Here is a 23,481-nt window from a genome sequence, read left to right as displayed (position 1 = left end):
AGGCACCTATGAATATAAATATTGTAAATATTTGTAGTAATTTCAGAAAGTTAAGAGTCCACATTTTCCCCACTAATCCGGCCTGTAGTTTCCTCAACTTTCATATGAAAATACTGTCATTACCAGAGCGTACAACTCCGAGCAGCCTGATAGACTTCTTATTATCTATGTATCATCGCACTGGTTTCAAGCGTATCTATGGCCAAAGCTTCTCCAGTGAATTCAGCACTGCAATCTATTCAACGTGCCTGACTGGAAAACATCCCTTGTTTCTATTTTTATGAGATTGATGGAGTGCCATGGCATTACCTGACTTATTTCTTCTTATAACAGTTTGAATAGACTCTATCACTATTAAGTTCTTTCATCTCCGTCAGAAATAAGTTGCAACCACAATGGAATGTATAGAAGTCCATCCAACAAAATAGAGAATGCAGAAACGTTCTATATGAAATTACATTTGGATTCTGTTCCTTCCGCGAATAAATTTGAAACTGTTTCTTCTCTTCGTTATTACCACTGAAAAACCAACTCCTATCTTATGCCTTTGAATGAAGAGATCTCAGAATGATGAAACAATTTGAAACTTTTGACAACATTGTAAATGATAGGTGAAACCTTATTAATCATCAATTGAAGGACGAGTTGTGTTTGGTAATCTCCGGCCACGCACAAATGAACTGAATAGATGTAATGCTCTTGAGGGCTGTGCATATGGTACCATATGTGCAGCACCCCTTACTGTGGCAAAAGTTAATAAATTCCCATACTCGGTTGCCCAACCTCCCACCTATTCAAAATAGAAACAAAAGGCAGCAGGGAATTATGATCAACACAGACAGAAGCACTATAGGAATAACTCTAAAAAAATATTGGAGTGCATGAAGTACCTGGCCCTTGTGAAACCAAGCTCCATATGGGACTGTAATCTTGAAGTTCAGATCATGAGCCAATTCTCTGATGAGTGTCCGAGATCCCAGTAACGGCACAACAGAATCTTGATCCCCACTAAAATTGGTTCAATCAACAACGGCATTATATATAGCAATCAAGTTATTGATCAAACTATGCCAGCTTAAAATTAGCATGTCTGCTTGTATATCTTTTCTTCAAATTACCTGAAAACCCAGACTGGAATGTGATTTTGGATTATTCTTTTGAGCAAGGGAAGAATGTTAATGTTACCATCAGTATCACTGTAATTCAGAACACTGCACAATAAAAAAGTAAAATTATCAGTTATACCAAATTAGCAAGTTGCAATTGTTTTTTTTTTTTTATAAGAGATAAATATTATATATATGAATGAAATAGGCATAACCCATGTACACAGGAAGTATACAGAAGAACATCAAAATACATTCTACATGCGATAAATTAAAGACAAGAAATCATGGATATTGCCCCCCTGCAATACAATAGCGGAAAGCCAAGACAATAAAGTATGAAAGAAAAAATTCTTCAACTCAGCCAATGTGCATTCCTTATCTTCAAAGCAGCGCGCATTCCTTTCCATCCAAATACACCACATGATGCACAACGGAATCATCTTTCACACCGCTGCCACTTGATGACAGCCTTGCATCTTCCTCCAACAACCCAATAGATCCACCACCCTCATAAGCATAACCCAAGCAACATCAACCCTTTGAAAGATCTCATCCCACAAGACCAATTGAAAATCAAGTTTAGAATATATTGTGATTGTCAACCCTAAAAAGGAGCTTGTATGACCAACAAGACCACCAAAAATGTTGAAAATCAAGTTAGAGGAAGAATAAAGTCCAAGTGGACAAATGTATAGTTTCCACACAGTTTTGTCATAACTTCGTATGACTGAGCAAGTTCTTTGTTCTTTTTACATTTGATTAAAATTAAGGAGTTATAGCCTCTTCTTGACAGAAGTTGAAAATGACCATTAGATATTGAAAGATAAATAAGCAGTTAAATCGCATCATACTTCCACTTCCACACAGGATACATTAGTATAGCTTACAGCATATAGAAGTCTCTTATTTCTAACTTCCAAAGTTGCTAAGAAGCAAACTGCACGTAATACTTACGGGCTACACATAGACCAGCCATAAGGTAATCTGGTACGATTTGCATGAAGAGCCTTCTGAACTTCAGGAAGGTTGAAATAGAATCGTCTTTCATAGGTCATACAAACATCAACCCCAACACTAATCTTAGTAGCCTGCAGAAAAGAGATGAAATGGTAAATTTGACCATTAAATAATACAATAGCATAAGAATACAAAGTTAATACAAGCTATACCAGTTTCCGCAAGTTGAGCTCTTGCTCTACTAAAGATGGATAACAAACATCAAGGATCACGTCATAATTGTTTATATATTCCCCAACGACAATGTTTGCACTACTGATGGCATTTTCACATGACTCAGTCACATTGTGAGGACTTGCAAAGACATAATCATTGAAATCACACTCGTTCATGATTGTAAGGCCAATTTCATCAGAAATCATTCCATGAGACCAAAAGAATTCATACGTTGCTGGAACATCTCGATCAAGTCTTAAAAGGGGATTCCCAATCTAAACAGAGAAGAATAGGTGAACAGATTAGATAAATTGCACAACATTAGCAAGATACCAAGGAAAATCTCAATATATATATATATATACACACACACACACACACAAAGTGAAGAACTTAGGTTATGAATGAATTGTGGGGTATCAATAAAAGTGTTTAATGTTTTCTTACAGCAACCCCTTTGATGTTGAACTTGAGACCAGTTGAATGTGCATTATGGTCAAGTAGAGCAATTGCCAATTGTGGTATGTAATGCCCTATATAGAGACATTTATACATATAAGGAACCTATAGAAACTTGGAAAGCATGAGGTGAAAGAGGCAAAACAGGGAAAATATAAGCTTTTATAATGAAAGAGACGTTTAAACTGTTGCAGAAAAACAGATTAAGGTAAATCGCTCTAAGAATTAAAGCAATAAATTTTCCATATGCACCATGGTACATAAATTGACAATCAGAAACTCCTGAAATAGTAAATCTTGTTCTTGTCTTCTCAGTTCAAATCACCAGATAAATCTTGAACTTTTGTACTGTAGGGGTTGCAAGAAAACAATCCAGATATCAAATGAAAGTTCTATTATTGTTTGTCAAACCTGCATAGCTTTCTCCAGTGAGAAACAGTCCTCTGGATTTGAATTCTGGAAACTTCTCGTACCATTTCATCATAAATATATGCATATCCTTAGCTGCAAAGAATAAGAGCTTTAGCTTGGAACAAATCCAAGTGGAACCAGTTTTTAACACAATAGTTTTGTTGTGTGTGTGTGTATGCACATTCCTAGCTGCAAAAAATAAGAGCTTGAGCTTGGAACAAATACAAGTGGAACCAATTTTTTAGAATCCAACAAATCTGAAGTTTTGTTGTGTGTGTATGTGTGTTGTTCTTAGAGTGAACACTCTAGAACAAACAAACGCTAAAAATCAATTTAAGAGGAGAAACGGTTTGAGCTATTCTCTTTACCAGTGGAGGCATCTCCACAAGTATAATCTGAGCTTGTATTTGAGTATGACCATCCTACTCCAGCAGGAGACTCAACAAAGAGGAGATTTGATGCTACAAAACGAAAAGATCAGGAATGAGATCTATGGAATGAATTAGTACCAGAATTTAAAAATTAAACAAAGAAAAAATATTAAGTCCCTACTACATGCTCCCAACCAATAAAACAAAATCCCACATTACATGCTATGTGACATACCTCTATTCCATGACATTGAATTTCTTCGAAGGCCTCGACCATCACCTTTAGGATAGAATGGACCCAACTCTGTAAAGGCACCTCCACCAATAGAGGAACAACCAGGACCTGAATACACAAGGCTTCTATCATTAATTTGGTATCTAAGAGCCTCACAACTGATTGAAGTTTCACAGTAATTTTTTCATAGTAATTTTATTTCAGTGTGGGAGCTCATGGGACAACAAGATTAAAACTCTTCCTATCTCACCGCTAAAAAGGGAAAAAATTCAGCAAATAGTAATTTAGAAGGCGAGGTTCATCCTCTAGACAATAAAAGAACATTATGTTTGATAAATCTGCTTACTAGGAACAACCAAGCAACACAACCAAGAGTTGCTAAATGCCTTAAAAGTCTAAATATAGCTTTTTCATTTTTTTACAATTGCCAAAAGGACGTTGGAGAAGAAGTGACCGTTGTGGGAGTCCAAGTACAATACTTCACACTTAAAGAAAGTAGGAACTAAATTGCATTTCAAAAACTAAAAGCGCCCCGGGGAAAAAGAATAGTGCCAATAACCACGAACATGAGTGCACAGTGAACAAAATCCAACTACATAGGAAAGAAAAAAATGAACACTACAAAAGAATTAAAAATAGAAAAAACAACTTTCCACATAGGAACGGAGAGTAGGCACAAGATCCAGAAGTACAATGAAGAAACATCTTCAAGTTTATAAAAAGAAACAAAGTAGAAGGAACCAATCGAACAAGTCCGAAGAACAGTCCACACATACAAAAAGTACTAGAATTTACTTTTAAAAAGACATCACGTCATGAAAATGCCATTCAGATAGGAGTTCCATTGTTCACACATGATCAGCAGGTATAAATGAACGGAGAGTATAAGAACCAACCTCCATTGAGCCAGAGAGCGAGGGGCTTCTTGTCAGGCTCGTTGTCTGCCTCCACAAAATAGTAAAACAGGCTCCTCCCAGCCTTGACATCTACATCAACATACCCAGCATACTGCCTGAACCCAACCTTAGGCTGTCCGGGCAGCCTCACCACCAGATCCTCAACTGGGTAGCCTTCTACACGAACCCCAAACAAGCACACCCACCCCACCACAACCAACACCCCACCAAACCAACACCTAGCCATCTCAGGGAATCCCGAGATCCTCACGGAAAGACCCACCCTTTTATCCGTTACCTACCGAATTTCCGTCTAAAAGATATATTCCAGCCAAAAAGAGTATGACCCAAAAGATAAACCATAATTAAAAAAAGAAAACGTATCTTTTGTTATAAGTCCAGATTCCGTATTACTTTATCCGCAAAACAAAAAGTTATGTTATAAAAAGTCACGTGGATCCAGGGCTACTTGAGCAAAAAGTGTCTCATTCAAAGTTCAAGATCCGATCTGTTGAAGTTTCTGTATGTGCACTGTACATAACACAGTCCAAAGAGCAAGAGACGGACATTACCAAGTTGCAGACTTGCAGGCTATAGCTGGGGCAGTAATTTCCTTTCAGATTGGCCGTTAAACATTTAAAAAGAGCCGCAGAGAGAGAGAGAGAGAGAGAGATAGGTTGGGAAGTATATATAATAACCAAAAGACTTGACAGTCAATAAAGTCAAAACTCAGATGTATTGCTTCAGCCGCTTCATGAATATTTATATTTCATGGATAGTACGAAAGATCAGTATATTACTAAACAATTTAATAAAATAAAGGAATTATTATAGTTTATCATATAATAATATGTAAGAAACGAACCAACCAGTGAGCAGAATGCAAAATAAATCTGTTTCTGTTTTTCTCTTTTACCATAGAAAGAAGACAATTCGGCCGTCCTTTTTGCTTTTTCGTCCTCACTCCGAACCTGTTGCTCTTCTTCAACTCTGCTGGAGCCCACCGGAACTTTTTTAGAACAAAGAGCGGCAAGTTGGTCAAGAATCATATTTTACTGGTTGTGGATAAAAAATAAAAAGTGAACTTCAAGCTACCCCACACAGAGAGACTGTGACTATTATCTTCACATTGATGCTGTAATTAAAAAAGTGGGCTAACGAGGGATCTCATTAGGGTTTGTTTTCTATGGATAATTAATGAGTGAGTTTTGCTGCTCATTATTTTTATATATTATACATCAGATTTTTTTTTATTATTATTAAATTTTTTTATTCATCATTTATATATCACAAATTTAATAAAACAAAAAAATTTTAAAAACATATAGTGTGTTGTATGTAGAGATAATGAATAAAATTTTTCTGGCCTGATCCCTCCAAACATGCACCAAATAATGTCATTTTTTTTAGAGAAATGATAGTTACAGTCGTGAGTGCACAAGCGCCATACAATCATTTTTAAAAAAGTGAATAAATACAAGATTCACATGAAAAAATAATAATTTTTTAATAATAAATTTTACTTTTTTTCAAAATGACTGCACTGTACTTACACACTTCACGATTGCATATAACATTATTATTTTTTGAAAGGATTAGTGTTATTTTTTTATTATAAAGGGGCAGAGGATTCCAACTGGTTTTCTTGTTTGGAGACCATATTTTATGTCATTTGGTTAAAAGGATCTTGATAAGATTGTTGTTTAGCTTGTAATTTTCTACAGCAGAATCGAAACAAAAAGATTAGGATCAAATTAAACATGAGTTTGAATTTCCTCACTTAATAATTATATCTTCTTTTTTTGTCAATTAACGTGACTCATGAGTTGATCAAATTAATTAACTTACTTTATTTTCAAACTAATCATAAAAGGGCTCAAAGAGCACAGCGATGACAGAAATTTCTCAATAAGCATAATGATATGTACGAGTTTTAAATGTACAAGTCTCGCATACTTTTAAAAAAAAATAGATTCTATTATAAAAAAATAAAAATAAAAATAAAATTGTAAAAAACTCATTTTTTTAGGGGTTCCCATTTGTTTTACAAAAGTCTTACACAATGTTTGTGCATTTGTGACCTACCCTAACATTACTCCAACTTCTAAGTACTATGAGAATCATTTGATGTTTGGGAACATTTTGACAGGTAATTTCCTTATTTGGGAATTGATCTGTATTTGTTCTTTACTGTAAGTGTGGAATTATTTTTATATGAAGACCTCGTTTAGGGAAAGAACAAGAGGTGGCCCAACAACACGTACAATAACTCTGGTACAGATGCTGGGCTCCGAGAAAATGGTCTACCTTTTTTGCAATTTTCATTGTTGGGATGTGGGATAAGCAGTGAGAAGCACAATGATGACAGCAATCATAAACTTATGACTACAAAGACACAAAGTAAGAGCAAGTGGACCATTTGATATAAGAGAAATGATAGTTGCAGTCGTGAGTGTATAAGTGTCACACAATTACTTTGAAAAATTTGAATAAATACGGAACCTACTTGAAAAGAAAATTACTTTTTTAATAATAGATTCCACTATTTTTTAAAGCAACTACACGGCGCTTGCACACTCTACAATTGTATGTAACATTACTCATCACTCTCTTATCCATTTAGAGGCTCCTCCCCAACTTTACATTCACAGTCAAATGCGCATTGATGGTTGGGGGAAAGGATGACAAAAAAAAGAGGTAAGGAAGATGATGAGTAATGTCATATATGGTAAAAATACGATCTTTCCAGTAAAAACAAAACTAGAATTCATCATAAAATGTAAGTTACATATGACAAGAAAGGATAATCGCTCCACTAAGAAAAGTAAACAAATCATTATGTTTAAAATATCATAATCACAGTCAAGTCAAACGAGGGAATCATCAGTTTCAAAGTGCAGTCCATCGATTTGCCTTGTGAGGTTGTTCAAAAAAATCCTGGCATTGTAATTCTTTACTCTTATTAGCAGTCATAGCATGCCTTATCACTGTGGTACTGTGCTATGGAGTTGTCACGGCCCTGCTATCTATAGATACTTCAGCCAAATTGATAGTTAAGCAGCTAACATATTTGCTGTGAACTTGGTTTACACTGGCATTATTGTGATGAGGGGCTTGGAGAAATCTCCAAGACCACAAAATTTGGAATACACACAACATACACATGAGACGTTTCCTTTCTGTTTTCTCATTGACACATGCATCAATTATGTCATATTTCAAAATATGAAGATTAGGTAAACATCATCATCAAGGGTGGAGTAGGTCAATATAAAAGCTAACTCATATCCACAGTGGAGAGCTGATGATCAATTTATATCTCAGACGGTGCAGAAACATATCTATATATATATATATTAATGCAGATTAGCCAAGAGTGTAGATTTCTCGTTTTGTTGAAGATTCAATTGAATGATGGAAGAAATGAGAAATAACAATCAACAAAGATTTGAAAACATATTATTCAAATGATGATATAATATAGTGGATATTGAAACATAATGACAAGCAAGAAACTTCATTTTTATCACAGACTTAACAGTAAAAGTATCAAACAGAGAATGCAAGACAGAGTTATACATCATAAGGCCTAATGACAAACTTGTATTCACAACCCGTGAATCTACCCCAAGATTAGAATAAGAGCACTTGGAAGTTGGTGGTAAAGAGAAGGAAGGAACTTTAACGTACTCTAGTTTTGATTATCATAATCACATTGAATTAATATAATGTTATCTATATGACTCAACTCAACTAAACCTTAACCCCAATTGATTAAGCTCAACTACAAAAACTCTTCAAGGTCGACAATAAATTCGATTAACGCGAAAAGATAAATTTGTCTATGTCTGTGTATTCACTTAAACTACTGAAATATGAAGAAAACTGAACGAGAGTACTAGAAAAAGCACCATGAATAGAAATTAAAATCTACTGACCGCATGATAACCATAACTGTGTAGCCCTGCACCACATATTATTCTTTGAGGTTTTTGGTCTGCTGAGGCATGTCTCCACCATCAAAAGCATAAGAAAGAACTAGGAAAAGCTACCTCCAAATATAAGTTTTCAGGTATAGATTTACAGAGCTCTGGCTCATCCAAACGTGCTCTATAGTTTGCTGAAAATGCTTCAATATCTTCCATACTGGGGGAACCTGACCTGTAGAAGAAATATGTCATTCTCCTAATTTAGAGATGAGCCTCAATTCAATTTCAGAAGTTATATTGCAAAGAGTCCCTTTTCTCAATCCCACACAACCATTTGGGGGCTACTGGTATTTCTAAAACTGAATTAAGTCTAACCAACCATTCCAAAACCACAACTTCATTTAAATTCCTATGTTAGCATATTGAAAATGATGAAACATGAAAATGTGGTAAAAGCAGCATGCATATTAAACCCTAACACTTTTGTTCAGTGATTCAAGCCATACAGCATCATATCAACTTGTAAACTGCTGATAAAAGAGAAGTCACGTGAAATCATTACTTGTTCCAAAAGTTTAAATTAATGGGACGAGGGAAATTTAATTATTTATATGCTTAATGATAATTATCATAATGTGAAGCCTTTTTTGTAATTCCTTGCATAAGGATACAGAAAATACCAATAAGGGACACTCCTTTCTTAATGTCAATGACAACTAGTATAGGCAGATCATTTAAAATTATGAAGCAGGAGAATTTGCCATGATGCCACAGTGCAAAGAAAAACGCAGAGAAAAGAGCTTCAACCTCAATGCATATAGTGGATTTGAATCCAAAACATATTCGAGAGAATCCAACAGAGAATCTGTTAAGGCTGCGTTTGGATATTAAGCTAAGTTGAATTCTTTATGAATAATAATGAGTTGATATGGTGGAGTGAGTTTTGTGAGATCTACCTAAGATGAGTTTAAATGCGTTTGGATGTTAAAATGAGTCTAGATATATTTATGAAAAGTTGAAAAAAATTGTGGGTCTCGCGTGTAAAGAAATGTTGAATTGAAAAGGTTGTGGGTCTCACATGTAAAGAAATTTTGAATTGAGATGAGTTTAGTAATTTGAGAGTTGGGTGTTTGGATGTTAAACTCAGTTTAAAATTATACTGAACTAAGTTGATCTTAGTTGAGTCTATCAACCAAACATAGCCTAAATGTTAAAGTAAGTTTCTAGAATCCACATTTATGTTTCTTTGACAAATGTAGTGAGATATTTATGTAACTTTGAGTGTTGGACACAATTGCACATGTAGAATGACACGTGACATGTCACTCTTTCTTTCCTAGCCATTACGCCTCACCATTTCCTATGTTGACCACATACACTCCATTCACATACTAGTATCATTCCATGAACTTAGAATTTCCACTTCTTCCAATACAACCCTTCACATTTCTGGGCAATCCTACTCATTTTTCTTGTGCAAATTCGTACCCCCTTCTTGGGCTCATGAAAAGTCTTGCTTGTCTTGTTGGATAAGTGTGAGAATGCTCTTGAACCATCTCCCAACCTCTATATATCCCCTAGGCTAACTTCCAAGCAAAGAGAGAGTGATATCTAGTCTTGCTCAACTTTTTTCTATCTTGTGCAAGTATTGTCCTACCCAAGTTATTTTCTATATTGATGTATTGTTTCTATCAATAAGAAGTACATTTTCCTTTAGTTTGATCTTTGGTTGTGAGTCCTTGGGCTAGTGTAATTTTGTCACACTACTTGAGAAAACTGGTATAAATATACTTTGAAAAGAATGGGATAGAGGTACATGAAAGTCATCAAACTGGATATAACAAAAGTTTAAAGCAGAAGAAGATGATAAAAAAAAAGGTGCTGAATTATGTCCTCCATGAGACAGTATGAAAATATTTTTCTAAAAAGAAAGAGGAAAAGAAAAAAAGAAAGGGACTGCATCAGAAAGAAGAGAGAGATGTGGTAGTAACTGGAGCAACAATACATTATCTGTCTAATTGTTTTCGAGAATAATATTTACAGTTATAGAATGCGCACCGCACACTCTTTCTAAAAAAAATAAATAAATAAATATAGAATCTATATAAAAATTTTATTTTAATAGTGAATCATATTCTTTTTTAAAAGAAGTGTATGGTACTTATACAACTCATGTTTATATGTAATATTACTCATTATTTTCATCTACGTGCCCTAACATACCCTCCCATAAGCAGAAACCCCCAAAACATGTCCCCAAACACTTGTCTTTTATCTTAATTTTTCAATTGCCTTGAGTGTAATTTTCTTTCTCAGCTTGCCTTCGATCCCACTCGATTGCTGCCTTTTGCTTAGACCTCAGCAAACAAAATTTTTGCACATTGTTCAGCATGGCATCATGCACCTTCCACCACTGTTTATGTGCAACATCATCACTGTATGTATGAGCAGGAAATCAATATTTCTAAGCATGAGTTAATTTTATTATAAGCATCCCGTCGTTAAATGAATATAGTTTAATGTGATACAATCTAATATGTTATATCAAGTCATGTCAATTTGTAAGTTTATATTTGTGATATCTCTTTGCGGTTAAAGAATTTTTTTTTTTTTAGAATTTGACATATAAAATTATTGATAAATTTGAAATACTATCAGTGTACTTGATAAACTTAGAACAAAACACGGCCACGTTTGTTTGCATAGATGTGATGAGATGTAAATTAAATAAAATATTATTATAATATTATTTTTATTTTGATATTTAAAAAATTTGAATTGTTTATAATATTTTTTATTGAAATTTAAAAATTTTGAAATGATTAAATGAAATCTAAAAATTTGAAAAGTAAAGAAAAAAAAAACATAAAAAATAAATCAATATTGAATATCTTTTTTTTCGGATAATAAATTAATCTTTATCAAAAGACTATCCAAACATCTCCTATGTGTCAGATTGGAAAGAAAAAGAAGAGGCAAAACGGTGTGTTTTATTGCCACTGAAACGCTGCGTATTTTGCCACCCTTTCGTTCACGGTTCGCTCGTTGCAGATCTGACACGCATACTCTGTCTCTCTCTAACTTCGATAAGCTCCTCCTGAACCCATTAAGCCGGAGATTCAGCTCTACAACCACCGTCGAGTCACGGTCATCATCATCATCAGAAGAAGATCATAACCGTTGGATCTTAGTGGAAGAACATGGTGCTAGTATCGGCCGTGCGTGATTACATCAACCGGATGTTGCAGGACATCTCGGGCATGAAGGTCCTCATCCTCGATTCTCACACGGTATCTATCATTCCTCGCATACCTTACCTTTTATTTCTTTAATTAATCAAATCCACCTCCTGCTTTGAAGTATCGGAGTTTAATATTTTATGTTTGCTCGGAAATGGAGTGCTTCATAGAAATTTAGTTATACTAAGTGAGTGATATAATGCTAACTTGAACAGAGGGTTTCCTTTTCTTTCTTTTTTAATCTTTTTTATTATTTATTTTGTTTGTTTTTTTACCGGGACTCGTACAATATGAAATTTGAGACACAAATTCTCGACCGTGTTGCTCAGAGGATACTTTCTCGCTAGAGTAGCTGGTGATTCTATTGAGTTTTATTTATCAGTTCACCAAGTCGGTGTTCGTAATGGAATGCCAATCATAAAAATTCAATTTTCATGGAGAAAAATAACGGCTTGGGATGTGTTCGAATATCCTGCGAAGATGAATATGAAAATTCTTGATTTTATTGCGAATAGGTCAGTGCGCGCTCGAGCTGGGATGTCTATGGATCTTTTCTCTCCAAGAGAGCAATTACAAGAACAAATGGCACCAAAGCCTCACTAACCTTAGCAAAATTATGTACAGCAATGGCGCCGAGTTTATTTTTATTAATAGAACCTTACTCCATGATGAACTTTTAGCATGAATTTCTATTTAGGCTGTTCAATGTTCATGATGGAGAAAAGAAGTCCATGCCCCCTTTGTTGTGTTTCTGAAGCTTCGCCTTCAATCAATACTGTTTACTATTAGTTGTGTGGGAAACAAAGGGTTGGGGTAGTTACAGTGACATGCTTTGCTTGGGGAGGCGTGTTTTGTCCCAATAGGCCTTGGTGTATATTGGATAGGTTTCTAATTTCTCCCTCTTGTGCGATGTTCATTAGGGGCTCTCTATTATGGGCTAGGTGTTCTGTCTTGTATACACCCAGTGTACTTGGTTATGCCTATTGATATTAATGTATTTTTACTTATAAAAAAAAAAATCAATACTGTTTACATTTGATTTTGAGGTGGAATCGAGTGAATTTTTTAATTCAAGTCCTTCATTAAAAAAAATTAATGTCACTTTACTTTATTGGATCGAGATCAGTTATAGTTGGTTAAGCAAGAAGTATACATCTGGGTCTTGATGATGATGATTTGCAGGTTAGTATAGTTAGTGTTGCATACTCCCAATCTGAGCTTCTTCAGAAAGAAGTGTTCTTAGTAGAGTTGGTAGATTCCATTTCCAAGTCAAATGAATCAATGTCCCATCTGAAGGCAGTTTTCTTCCTCCGGCCCACATCAGAGAATATCCAGCATTTGCGGCGCCAGCTAGCTAGTCCTAGATTTGGAGAGTACCACCTATGTAAGTTTCTTAAAACTTTGAGAGAATGTACAGAAATCTGCATTTGAAATTTCGAACTTTTAGCTAGTTATTGTTAGCTATTGATTTGGAGCTCCTTTTTTTTTAATTCCAATCTTAGTACAGTTGTCTCCAACATGTTGAAAGATACACAGATCCATATTTTAGCTGATTCAGATGAACAGGAAGTTGTCCAGCAGGTTCAGGTAATTCTTTTTTTTATAAGTAATAAGAAATTTATTAATGCAAGTAGATAGGCATAACCCAAATACACAGGAAGTATACAAGCGGAAACACCAAAATACAAGCTATGAAACTAGGAACTAGCAAAGTCTAAAAAGGAAACATTTAAAGAATCCCCATTCAGTACAAGAGTATTCGCCCAAAAACAAAGAGTTCGAAAGAAAAACTCTCTAATTTCTCCCAACAAGCAAGCTCTGTCATCAAAACAGCGTCCATTCCTTTCTAGCCACAAACACCACATTAGACATGGAGGTATCATCTTCCAAATATCAGCAATGTGATGGCTGCCCATAAATCCTTTCCAACAAGCCAATAGATCCACCACTCTCATGGGCATCATCCAAGTAATACCCGACCTGCTGAGAATCTCATCCCAAAAATTCTTTGCAACCTCACAATGCAGAAACAAATGATCAACCAACTCCCCATCTTTCTTGCAAAAATAACACCAGTCCAGGCATATTATTCCTCGCTTCCTCAAATTATCCGTTGTTAAAATCTTCCCGAGTGACACCAACCAGCAGAAAAAAGCAACTTTGGTCGGAACCTTGGATTTCCAAATACACTTCCAAGGAAATTGGTTGGCACAATGACACGTCAGCACTTTATAATAAGAGCTGATAGAGAAAATTGAATTTCCAGTGTGTCTCCACAACATTTCCTCTCCTCCCTGCACCATTTTAGTGTCATACAGTCTACTGAAAAAATCAGTAATAATCGGCACTTCCCAATCATGAACATATCTAAAAAATCTCACATTCCATTGGGGAATATTATTGGAAAAAGATACAGAATCAGCAACAGTGGCATCCTTGTCTCTTGCCATTCTAAATAGGGAAGGAAAAGCATTCTTGAGAGTCAATTCCCCACTCCAAAGATCATGCCAAAAGCGAATCCTATCTCCTCCTCCAACCATTCCGTATGTACTTCCACAAGCCCACACCATACACACTTCTAACTTCATTAGAACACCAACACCCCCGTGCCCTCCCATATTTAACATCAATAATATTTTTCCATAACACATCCCTCTCTAATTGATATCTCCAAAGCCACTTTCCAAGAAGAGCTTCGTTAAAAAACCTCAAATTACGGATCCCCAAACCCCCACAAGTAACTTATGAGCAGACTTTATCCCAACTTTCTAGATGGAGCTTCTTGTCATCACCAAGACCACCCCACAAAAAACTACGAAAGATTCTTTCAATTCTACAAGCCACCCCAACGGACAAAGGGAAGAGGGAGAGAAAATACGTTGGGAGATTGGACAGCGTACTTTTAATCAGAGTAATTCTTCTTGCTTTGGATAAATAAATCTTTTTCCACCCAGCTAACCTTCTTTCTATTTTCTCAATCACTCCATCCCAAATCGACAAAGACTTATAAGGGCACCCAAGGGAAGACCTAGATATTTCATGGGAAACGACGAGATCTTACAACCCAAAATGTTTGCCAAGTCACTAGAATTCGAGACAGAGCCCACAGGAACAAATTCTGACTTAGATAAGTTGACTCTAAGTCCAGAAACAGCTTTGAAGCATAATAAAAGAGCTCTCAACTATCGAAGATGGTCATGATTAGGGTCGCTGAAAATAAGAGTATCATCAGCGAATAGAAGATGTGAGACCTTGATACTACCAGAAGAGACTCCACCACCAAAAAACCCAACATAAGATTTCCGTCTACAATTGCATCAATCATTCTACTCAAAGCATCCATGACAATTATAAAAAGGAAAGGATACAAGGGATCCCCTTGTCTCAAACCTCGAGAACTAGTGAAAAATCCATCCGGGGAACCATTCACCAAGATCGAAAATCTGACTGTTGAAATACAATGTTTGATCCATGCACACCATTTCTCTCCAAAGCCATGTCTCCCAAGTAAATATAAAAGAAATTCCCAGTTGACATGATCAAAAGCCTTTTTCATGTCCAGCTTAACAAGGATGCCAAGAACTCCCTCTTACTTTCCAAACATTCATTGGCAACTAAAACTGAATCAAGAATTTGTCTCCCCCTAATTAATGCATTCTGATTTTTTGAAATGATCTTTACCATCACCATACTCATACGGTTGGCAAGAACCTTCGATATGATCTTATAGACCCCGTTGATCAAACTTATAGGTAATTCTTCTACTGTCTAATACTGTATTGCATTTTTTTCAATTCGATTTTTTCAGGTTAGGTACTCAGAAAAAACACATGTTGAACAATAATTAGGAATTCTATCATAGTTATCTTCAAGAAAACAGGAAGAAAAAATTGAAAAAAAAAAATAGGGTAAGCTTATCATCTCATCAGGATGTCGTTGTCATGGGCTTTGCAAATATTGGATTGGTTTGAGCATAGTCACTGCATGGTTATTCACTTATTTGTGGACTTTAGCTGTATAAATCATTCTCTGATGCTTGAGAATGTTTTTTTGCTTGACATGGTTGTCTGTTACATCATATTTGATTCCACTTAAAATATGATCCTTCTCTTGATCTTGCAGGAATTCTATGCGGACTTTGTAGCAATTGATACTTACCATTTCGCTTTGAATGTGCCATCAAATCACATCTATATGCTCCCAGCTGTTGTAGATCCTTCAAATTTGCAGCACTTCTGTGATCGAGTTGTTGATGGTATTGCAGCTATTTTCTTGGCATTAAAAAGAAGACCTATTATTCGATATCAAAGGACCTCTGATATTGCAAAGAGGATAGCGCAAGAAACAGCAGTAAGTAAAGTAAACCGCAAGAAGTTGTAGTGTGATCTGTATATGAATGTTGCGCATTCTGTTTTCCAATTAGAAACCTAATTTGTATACATTTTGGGGTGTAACAGAAACTGATGTACCAGCAGGAAAGTGGGCTATTTGATTTCAGGCGAACAGAAATTTCTCCATTGTTGCTGGTAGTTGATAGGAGGGATGATCCTGTAACCCCGTTGCTGAATCAGTGGACATACCAGGTATAAGTTGTTATGACTATAACCTTGCCATTTTAACAATAAAAGCCTCATTTATTTTGATATAACGAGGATGATTTCGATATGTATGCAACTCATTTTTCCCATCATGTTCTGTAGGCAATGGTTCATGAGTTGATAGGTATTCAAGACAACAAGGTAGATTTGAGAAACATTGGCAAATTGCCTCAGGATCAACAGGTTGAGTTGTGTTTTCCTTTTGTAGTGCCCATATTTAATTCTATGTTTTGCATTACCAAGAAAATGGTCTTTGTTCAACTCATGCTTATAGGAGGTCGTGTTGTCGTCAGAACAAGATGCCTTTTTCAAAGCTAACATGTATGAGAATTTTGGGGATATTGGAATGAATATCAAGCAATTGGTGGATGAATTTCAGCAGATTGCAAAGAGTAACCAGAACATTCAGACAATAGGTTCGTATGAGGCTTAATTATTTCAGAGTCACAGCATATTAAATTACTAAATTAATGTGAGATGCAGTGACTTGAGGTATAACATTTGGTCTTTTTTTTTTGAATTTCTGCAGAAGACATGGCCAAATTTGTTGACAACTACCCTGAGTACAGAAAAATGCAAGGAAATGTTTCAAAGCATGTGACTTTGGTCACAGAAATGAGCAAGATAGTTGAAGAGCGGAAACTTATGTTAGTTTCGCAAACAGAACAGGATTTGGCTTGCAATGGTGGTCAAGTGGCAGCTTTTGAGGTTTTCTCTAAAGTTTGTTTACGTTGACTTCATGTCTATCCATGAACCTACTAAGATCTACATGTTTTTTAGATAAATTTTTTTTTATCAGTAAATAATAATTTTATTGATCATAGAAAATAGGCATAGTCAAGTTCATGTGGCATATACAAGAGTAATGCCTATACTTGGTGGACTAGGGATACAAGGAAGTCATTGATATGCATGGCATTGAAGTCTATTACAGTCGACCAATGAATTAAAGTGTTAAAGAAAAACATTCCTTTTTTTTATCGGTAAATACGAATTTTACTAAAGAAAGGCAAAGCCAAGTACACGGGACATATACAAGAGCAACACCTGGGCATGGGTGTCTAAAGATACAAGGAAATCTTGTACGTTCATGCCATTAAAGTCTATTACAATCGACCAATGGAATAAAGTTTGAAGAAAAAAGGTTCTAAGCTCGTCCATTGTCTGTTCACGATCCTAAGTTGCGACCATTCCTCTCGATCCAGATGCACCACCATAGACAGATTGGAATCATCTTCCACATAGTTGCAATTTGAGAATTACCCCGGAGGCCTTGCTGGCTAGCCAAAAATTCAACAACCCTTATTGGCATCACCCAAAGGAGCCTCGCTCTAGCAAAGATATCGTTCCACAAACTCATAGCCATGTCACAATGCAATAATAGGTTATCCACAGACTCTCCACTTTTCTTGCAAATATAACACCAATCCAACACAATGCGTCAGCATTTCCTTAGATTATCTAAGATGAGAATCTTCTATAGTGAAGCTGTCCATACAAAAAAAGAAGCTTTTAGAGGGGCCTTAGTCTTCATGTTCTTCCATGGGAACACTCTTGTAGAATGTTTCATTAGGGACTTATTGTATGACCGGACGGTAAATCTTCCCTTCTTGGACAGTGACCACATCATCATCCCATGGAAGAACATTCTAAGCTCATCCATTGACCCTTGCAATCTTCAAAGCTTCTTTCATTCCTTTTTTTTAGATGATTGTATTTTAAAATAATTAAAATATAATTATTATTTTACCAGTATATGATCATGAACAAAGTGCAAGCACTAGATTTGCGTTAGCTTACTTGTATGAACTTTCATAGGTGATTGGAGGTATATCACAGCAACTCCACGAAATTAATACAACATTATCATAAGAAATAGATTGCTTAGGTTTGATTCTACCTGATTTGAATTTCTACATTACTGAATTACAAGGTCTTTAGAAATGTTGTTGGTTTAGGTATCATGTTATGTGCCTTCAAGTTACTTTCTCAAACAAACTGTTCTGATACTGACTTGAAGGTAGAGTCAGAAACATATGGATAAGGTTCGACTGTTTAGCTAACCTTTCCTGTCAAGCTAACCTTTCCTGTCAAACATTTTTGCAGGCGGTGACAAATCTTTTAAGTAATGAGCGTATATCTGACATTGACCGGCTGCGATTAGTGATGCTTTATGCTTTGCGCTATGAGAAGGAAAGCCCTGTTCAATTGATGCAGCTTTTCAACAAACTGGCTTCTCAGTCTCCCAAGTACAAACCAGGGGTAAAATAACCAAAACAAGTATCTTTTCTGCATACCTTGACTCTGCATTTGAGCAGCAAATAGGTTGAGAGCTTTTGTTCCATGCTTATGACAATATGATTCACGGCTTTTCATAACTTGGTCATCATGTTGTAACAGCTTGTCCAGTTCCTCTTGAAGCAAGCCGGAGTTGATAAACGAACTGGGGATCTTTATGGAAATTGGGATCTTCTGAATATTGCTCGTAACATGGCTCGCGGACTGAAGGTTTGTCAGGAAACTGTACTTTCTGCTAGTGGATGTGGTTAGATGCTTATACATCATTTTCCTGCATGACGTAGGGGGTTGAGAATGTGTACACCCAGCACCAACCTCTTTTGTTCCAAACCATGGAAAGTATTAGCAAGGGACGGTTGAAAGATGTGGACTATCCATTCGTTGGCAATCACTTTCAGCAGGGCAGGTTTGTTGCTTTAATAACTGTTTCTTTCCAGTGGGTTTAGCTTATCTCTTGCAATTTAGGAAGGGGATGTGGTCTCTTTTTTATTCACTACGTCAGGGCAATGTTCTTAGAGGAGACCTCTGGTAGTAAAACTTGCTGATTTTTAACTTTGCTTCAAATCTTGGGGGAACTAGATGCTGAAATGCAACTAATATCTAATGTTGAGCTACTGAAGTAATAAATGGATATATGCAGACATTTTTTTTTTTACACGTAGAATATATGCACAATTATAAAATATACAAAGTCAAGAAGCGCAGTGACTAGATGATGGTGGTTATTTAACTAACTTTAGTATTTAGGAATGAGAATGATTTATGAGGAAACGCCGACTTCATAAGTGTTCAGAATCTTCTAAACGTATGATTAACAGTGTTGAAAGAAGTTATGTAGGTCCCTAGATGGCTCATTTGAAGCAAACAATACTGTAATGATACATGTATCATGTTGTATCCAATATTTTATGGTAGTTCCGACCCTCTGGGTGAACCATTGCAAAACTAGGCATTTCCATGTCTTGGCGAGTTTGACTCATGTGCATTTCAGCATAGATGCTTCATCCTGACACCATGCTACACATGGTGCCTGGAGCTGGACTCAGGGCACTTTACGTTAGACCATTGCTTGTGGACAGCCGCATTCTCGGCGGACTTGTGGGTATGTGGGAACCAAGGTGGCTGTGTTCCTTTAATTTGTTTTAAAGGCAGTGCATACGCCATCTGGTTTACCCCAAAACTTAGATTTTAGTTTGTGTAATGGCATCTGTTACCATTGTCATTGCTCTTTCTCAGTTGCTTAAAGATTACTATACTCCAGATGTTCCGTAATAAGTAACAAATTTTACTAGAAAAAGAACGTGCCATAATACATTGTGGTGTACATGGGAAATGGTAAGTTGATAAAACAGAAAAATAAAATAAAATAAAATAAAATAAAAAAAAGATTTAAGATCTAAAATTACGTAGGTCTATACATTCCAAAAACGGAAGTAATAGGAAGCTACAAGTTTACATTAATGTCCAAGCCAGACGATACATACACCTTTACTTTCAATTTTCTCTCCCATTTGACTCAAGTTCTCCTATCACCCCGCCCCCCTTCATTTTTCTGATTTCATCCTGCAGTAATGGAATTACAAGCATGGATGGATCGTATTGTAGGATTAGACATAAAGTTTGTCTTCGAAACGATATTTAATATTATCTTATTTAAGTGAAAGTTATGATACAAATAAGATAAGTTAAAAATGGCACAAGGTTTTGGGAAAAATTGTTTTTATGAGCACACTTTTTCCTTAAGCAGGCCACAGGAAGTTGTCATATTCATTGTTGGAGGGACAACATACGAAGAGTCACGTTCTGTTGCTCTACTAAATGCCAGCAATTCTGGAATTCGTTTTATACTTGGTGGTTCTGTGGTTCTGAATTCTAAGAGGTATGATTCCGAATGATTCTTGTGATTTTTCTTCAATTGCACTTGGATCAAATAGGCATAACAAAAGTTTGTTCCTACTCTGCTAGCCATCCATCATGCTTGCACACTTGCATTAGCTTTAAATGCTAAGCTCTACTGTTTGCATCTTTCTTGCGTCAGTTGCACAACTCAGAAAGTAGTTGTAGGTTGGCTTGCTAGCTAATTTTACCTTTGTGGAGTTATGTTAATGTTCTCCTTGGGGATCTGGTTTGGCATCATTCATCCACTGTAGGTTTGCATGCATAAGCACCATGATTGGTAGCTTTTAAAAGCTTAAAGAGGAAGTCAAATGTTTAGAGATCCGTTCAGGCGGATCCAATCCCAACTCAAGCATGGAGAACAGAAGGTCGTTATAAGTTGATGGCTAACATAACATTTTAGTCACACCTTACAGAATAAAACGCCTAATAGAAGTACTCATTAACTTTTGGTTATTGATTGCTTAAAGTGGTTTCATTCTATCGAAGTAGTTTATCATCTGATCCTTATCTGAAATTACAGGTTTCTGAAGGACTTGGAAGAAGCTCAGAGGATAGCTCGTTCTAGCCCTGCTGTGGTGTGAAGCCAGCCAGCCATATGTAGCACCTTGAGAACCATTTGGTGTAGCTTTATACAGGAGTTGTCAGGCAGAGGTACGATTGTTTTTATGAATATTGGAAAGAGAAGCTTGATGAATTGCCACCAGAATTCCTGCACCAGGATATTCAATATTCATCAATCCCTTAACAATTGAAATATGAGATCTCAACCAGCAAAACCCCAACATCTACTCATTTTAACTTGTTAGAACCAGTGACATCAATCATTTACTCTTTTATTCTTTTGTATACATCGTTGTTAATGAGTCATATGACCATTGTGTAGTGAATACTTTGAAAGATACTGTGAAAAGTAGCAGCTGAGCATATGTTTGAGCCATGGTTTTTGTTTTGATTTATTACTGTTACTAAAAAAAATTTAAATAATTATTCATCACTTTTTTGTAATTTGAGCAAGAATTTATATTTAAATAATTATTCATTACTTTTTTATAATTCGATCAAGAATTTTCATTGATAGATGGAGTTTCATCAATGATTTAATAAGGCGTCTTGTCTTATGGTAATTTTTCTCTGTTGGTTGGAATCAATTTTTAACAAAAATTTGTAGTTACAACTATTTTATAATTTCTACACATTATTTTAATTAAATATTATTATTTTAATTTATTTGAATTTTGTCATGAATGTTTAGAAGACAATGATTAAAATTCGAAGGACATGTAATAAAAAGTTTGAACGATATCTAGTGGGGTTTATAATTTTTTTTCTAATCATTACAATTTTTTTAAACTTCTATATAAAACATAAAAAATATTTAATTTTTTAAATTTTAAATTAAAAAATATATTTTAATAATATTTTAATTTAATTTTTTCACTTTTTGTTTTTTAAAATTAATAAAAATCTTAATTCAGATTATTTATTGTTATTTATAAATTCTTTATTTCGCAAAAAAATTATTTATCATCTAATTTTATTTATTAATAGAAAATACTCTTATTTTGAGAGGACAAATGAGATGCGAAAAAATAAAAAACTTGAATTATTTCTTTTGAGTTTTTTTTATAGGCATTTTATTTTTTATTTTTGTTTAGATACGAGTAAAGAGTCCCTGGATTTTTGTCCTGTGCAAATGCCTTGAGCCCCACAGAAGGCATAACTCACTCACACAGGCAGAGAGAGAGAGAGAGAGAGAGAGATCTGACTTAATTGAATTGAATGCCAATATTGAAGTATCATTGATATGGAGCAGAAAATGGGCAAGCAAAAACCTGCAAAGCTTTCACGTCAGGCGGTGCCTCAATCCAGAAGATTTCAAATGATGATTAAAAACCCCAACCCCTCCCTCCTCTCTGTCTGATTACAGGAAGCAAGGCTGCCTCCCACAAAAACCAGTAGGTCCAGTACAATATGTCATGCCATTGCCACCGACTCTTTCCTCCCATTAATGGTTGATTTGCACAGCTTCAAACCCCATCATTTCTCTCTGTATCTGCTTTCAATCCAATTGACAAGATTTGGATTTTCTTTCTTTCAAATTGCGGAGTCTACAGTAATAAATAATTATTTGATTGGTTTGCGTTATTCTTTCTGCTTCAGCTGCTGCTCTGCTATAAAGTGAGTTCGGATTGGACCCCAACTTTCTCACGTTGGAGAATGTATCCATCATCCCTCCAAACTCTTCTTTGCATCATTCTCTCTCTCTCTCTCTCTCTTTCTGTCTGTGATTCCCTGAATTGTTGCAGAAAATGTGAAAGCAGTTGTGCATGTGAAGAAGGAAGGATTCAGGAAGCAGCCCTAACATGGAGTTACCAAAAGACAAACACAAAAACTGGTATATATCACTGTACTAATTCTGAATCACTATCCTTGTCACCTCTTTACTTAACTCTTTAACTCCTCGTCACTCTGCAAAGCCTGTCCCTGTCTTATCCAAAGCCTTTCGAATAATAAGCTTACTGGTTTAGTGATAACATATGATTATTTAAATTATTTAAAATTAAGGTGAACTTGAACAGATTAACTTTGGGGGACCTTATTTTTTGCGCTTACATTTATTTTGTTTTTTTGCTTTTGAAATTTATTTATTTATTTCTTTTCATTTCATTTAAAATTATCATTTATCTTAAAAGTTAAATTACAATAATAAAAAATAAAAATAAAAAGCAATACAAAATATGATAATCAAAATCTCTATTCTGATGTCATTTAAAATCATAGCTTATCTTAAAAATTTAATTACAATAATAGAAAAAAGCGTACTCACGAGGGAAAGAATAAAAGACAAAACCAATTACCTATAT

At 35.4% G+C, this 23,481-nt stretch overlaps 2 protein-coding genes across 4 annotated transcripts; one reads left to right on the top strand and one right to left on the bottom strand.

Moving 5' to 3' along the window:
* Positions 1-380: 380 nt before the first annotated feature.
* On the bottom strand, positions 381-5,418 carry LOC109021509 (serine carboxypeptidase-like 42). The gene is made up of 10 exons (XM_035691030.1): positions 4,655-5,418; positions 3,759-3,866; positions 3,521-3,613; positions 3,153-3,245; positions 2,730-2,815; positions 2,279-2,557; positions 2,064-2,197; positions 1,119-1,211; positions 891-1,008; positions 381-790 (listed from the first exon to the last, which is right to left on the bottom strand). The coding sequence occupies exons 1-10, from the start codon at positions 4,899-4,901 to the stop codon at positions 623-625; spliced, it is 1,419 nt and encodes a 472-aa protein (XP_035546923.1). The 5' UTR covers positions 4,902-5,418; the 3' UTR covers positions 381-622.
* Positions 5,419-11,604: 6,186 nt separating this feature from the next.
* On the top strand, positions 11,605-21,554 carry LOC109005399 (vacuolar protein sorting-associated protein 45 homolog). Of its 3 annotated transcripts, none has more exons than XM_018984334.2 (13): positions 11,605-11,873; positions 13,005-13,206; positions 13,330-13,409; positions 15,945-16,172; positions 16,280-16,405; positions 16,523-16,603; positions 16,695-16,836; positions 16,950-17,128; positions 18,527-18,682; positions 18,821-18,928; positions 19,003-19,124; positions 20,466-20,597; positions 21,138-21,554. In XM_018984334.2, the coding sequence occupies exons 1-13, from the start codon at positions 11,784-11,786 to the stop codon at positions 21,196-21,198; spliced, it is 1,707 nt and encodes a 568-aa protein (XP_018839879.2). In that variant the 5' UTR covers positions 11,605-11,783; the 3' UTR covers positions 21,199-21,554. The 3 variants fall into 3 exon arrangements, with proteins under 3 accessions (XP_018839879.2, XP_035546921.1, XP_035546922.1); XM_035691028.1 differs by having other exon boundaries at positions 11,617-11,873; positions 16,950-17,140; XM_035691029.1 differs by lacking the exon at positions 11,605-11,873 and having other exon boundaries at positions 13,131-13,206; positions 13,325-13,409; positions 16,950-17,140.
* Positions 21,555-23,481: the final 1,927 nt, after the last annotated feature.

The sequence above is a fragment of the Juglans regia genome, chromosome 6 (genome assembly GCF_001411555.2).
Source record: "Juglans regia cultivar Chandler chromosome 6, Walnut 2.0, whole genome shotgun sequence".
Lineage (NCBI taxonomy): Eukaryota > Viridiplantae > Streptophyta > Magnoliopsida > Fagales > Juglandaceae > Juglans > Juglans regia.
The sequence above is the reverse complement of the archived record's forward strand: the minus strand, read 5'-3'. Positions and strand labels throughout refer to the sequence as shown.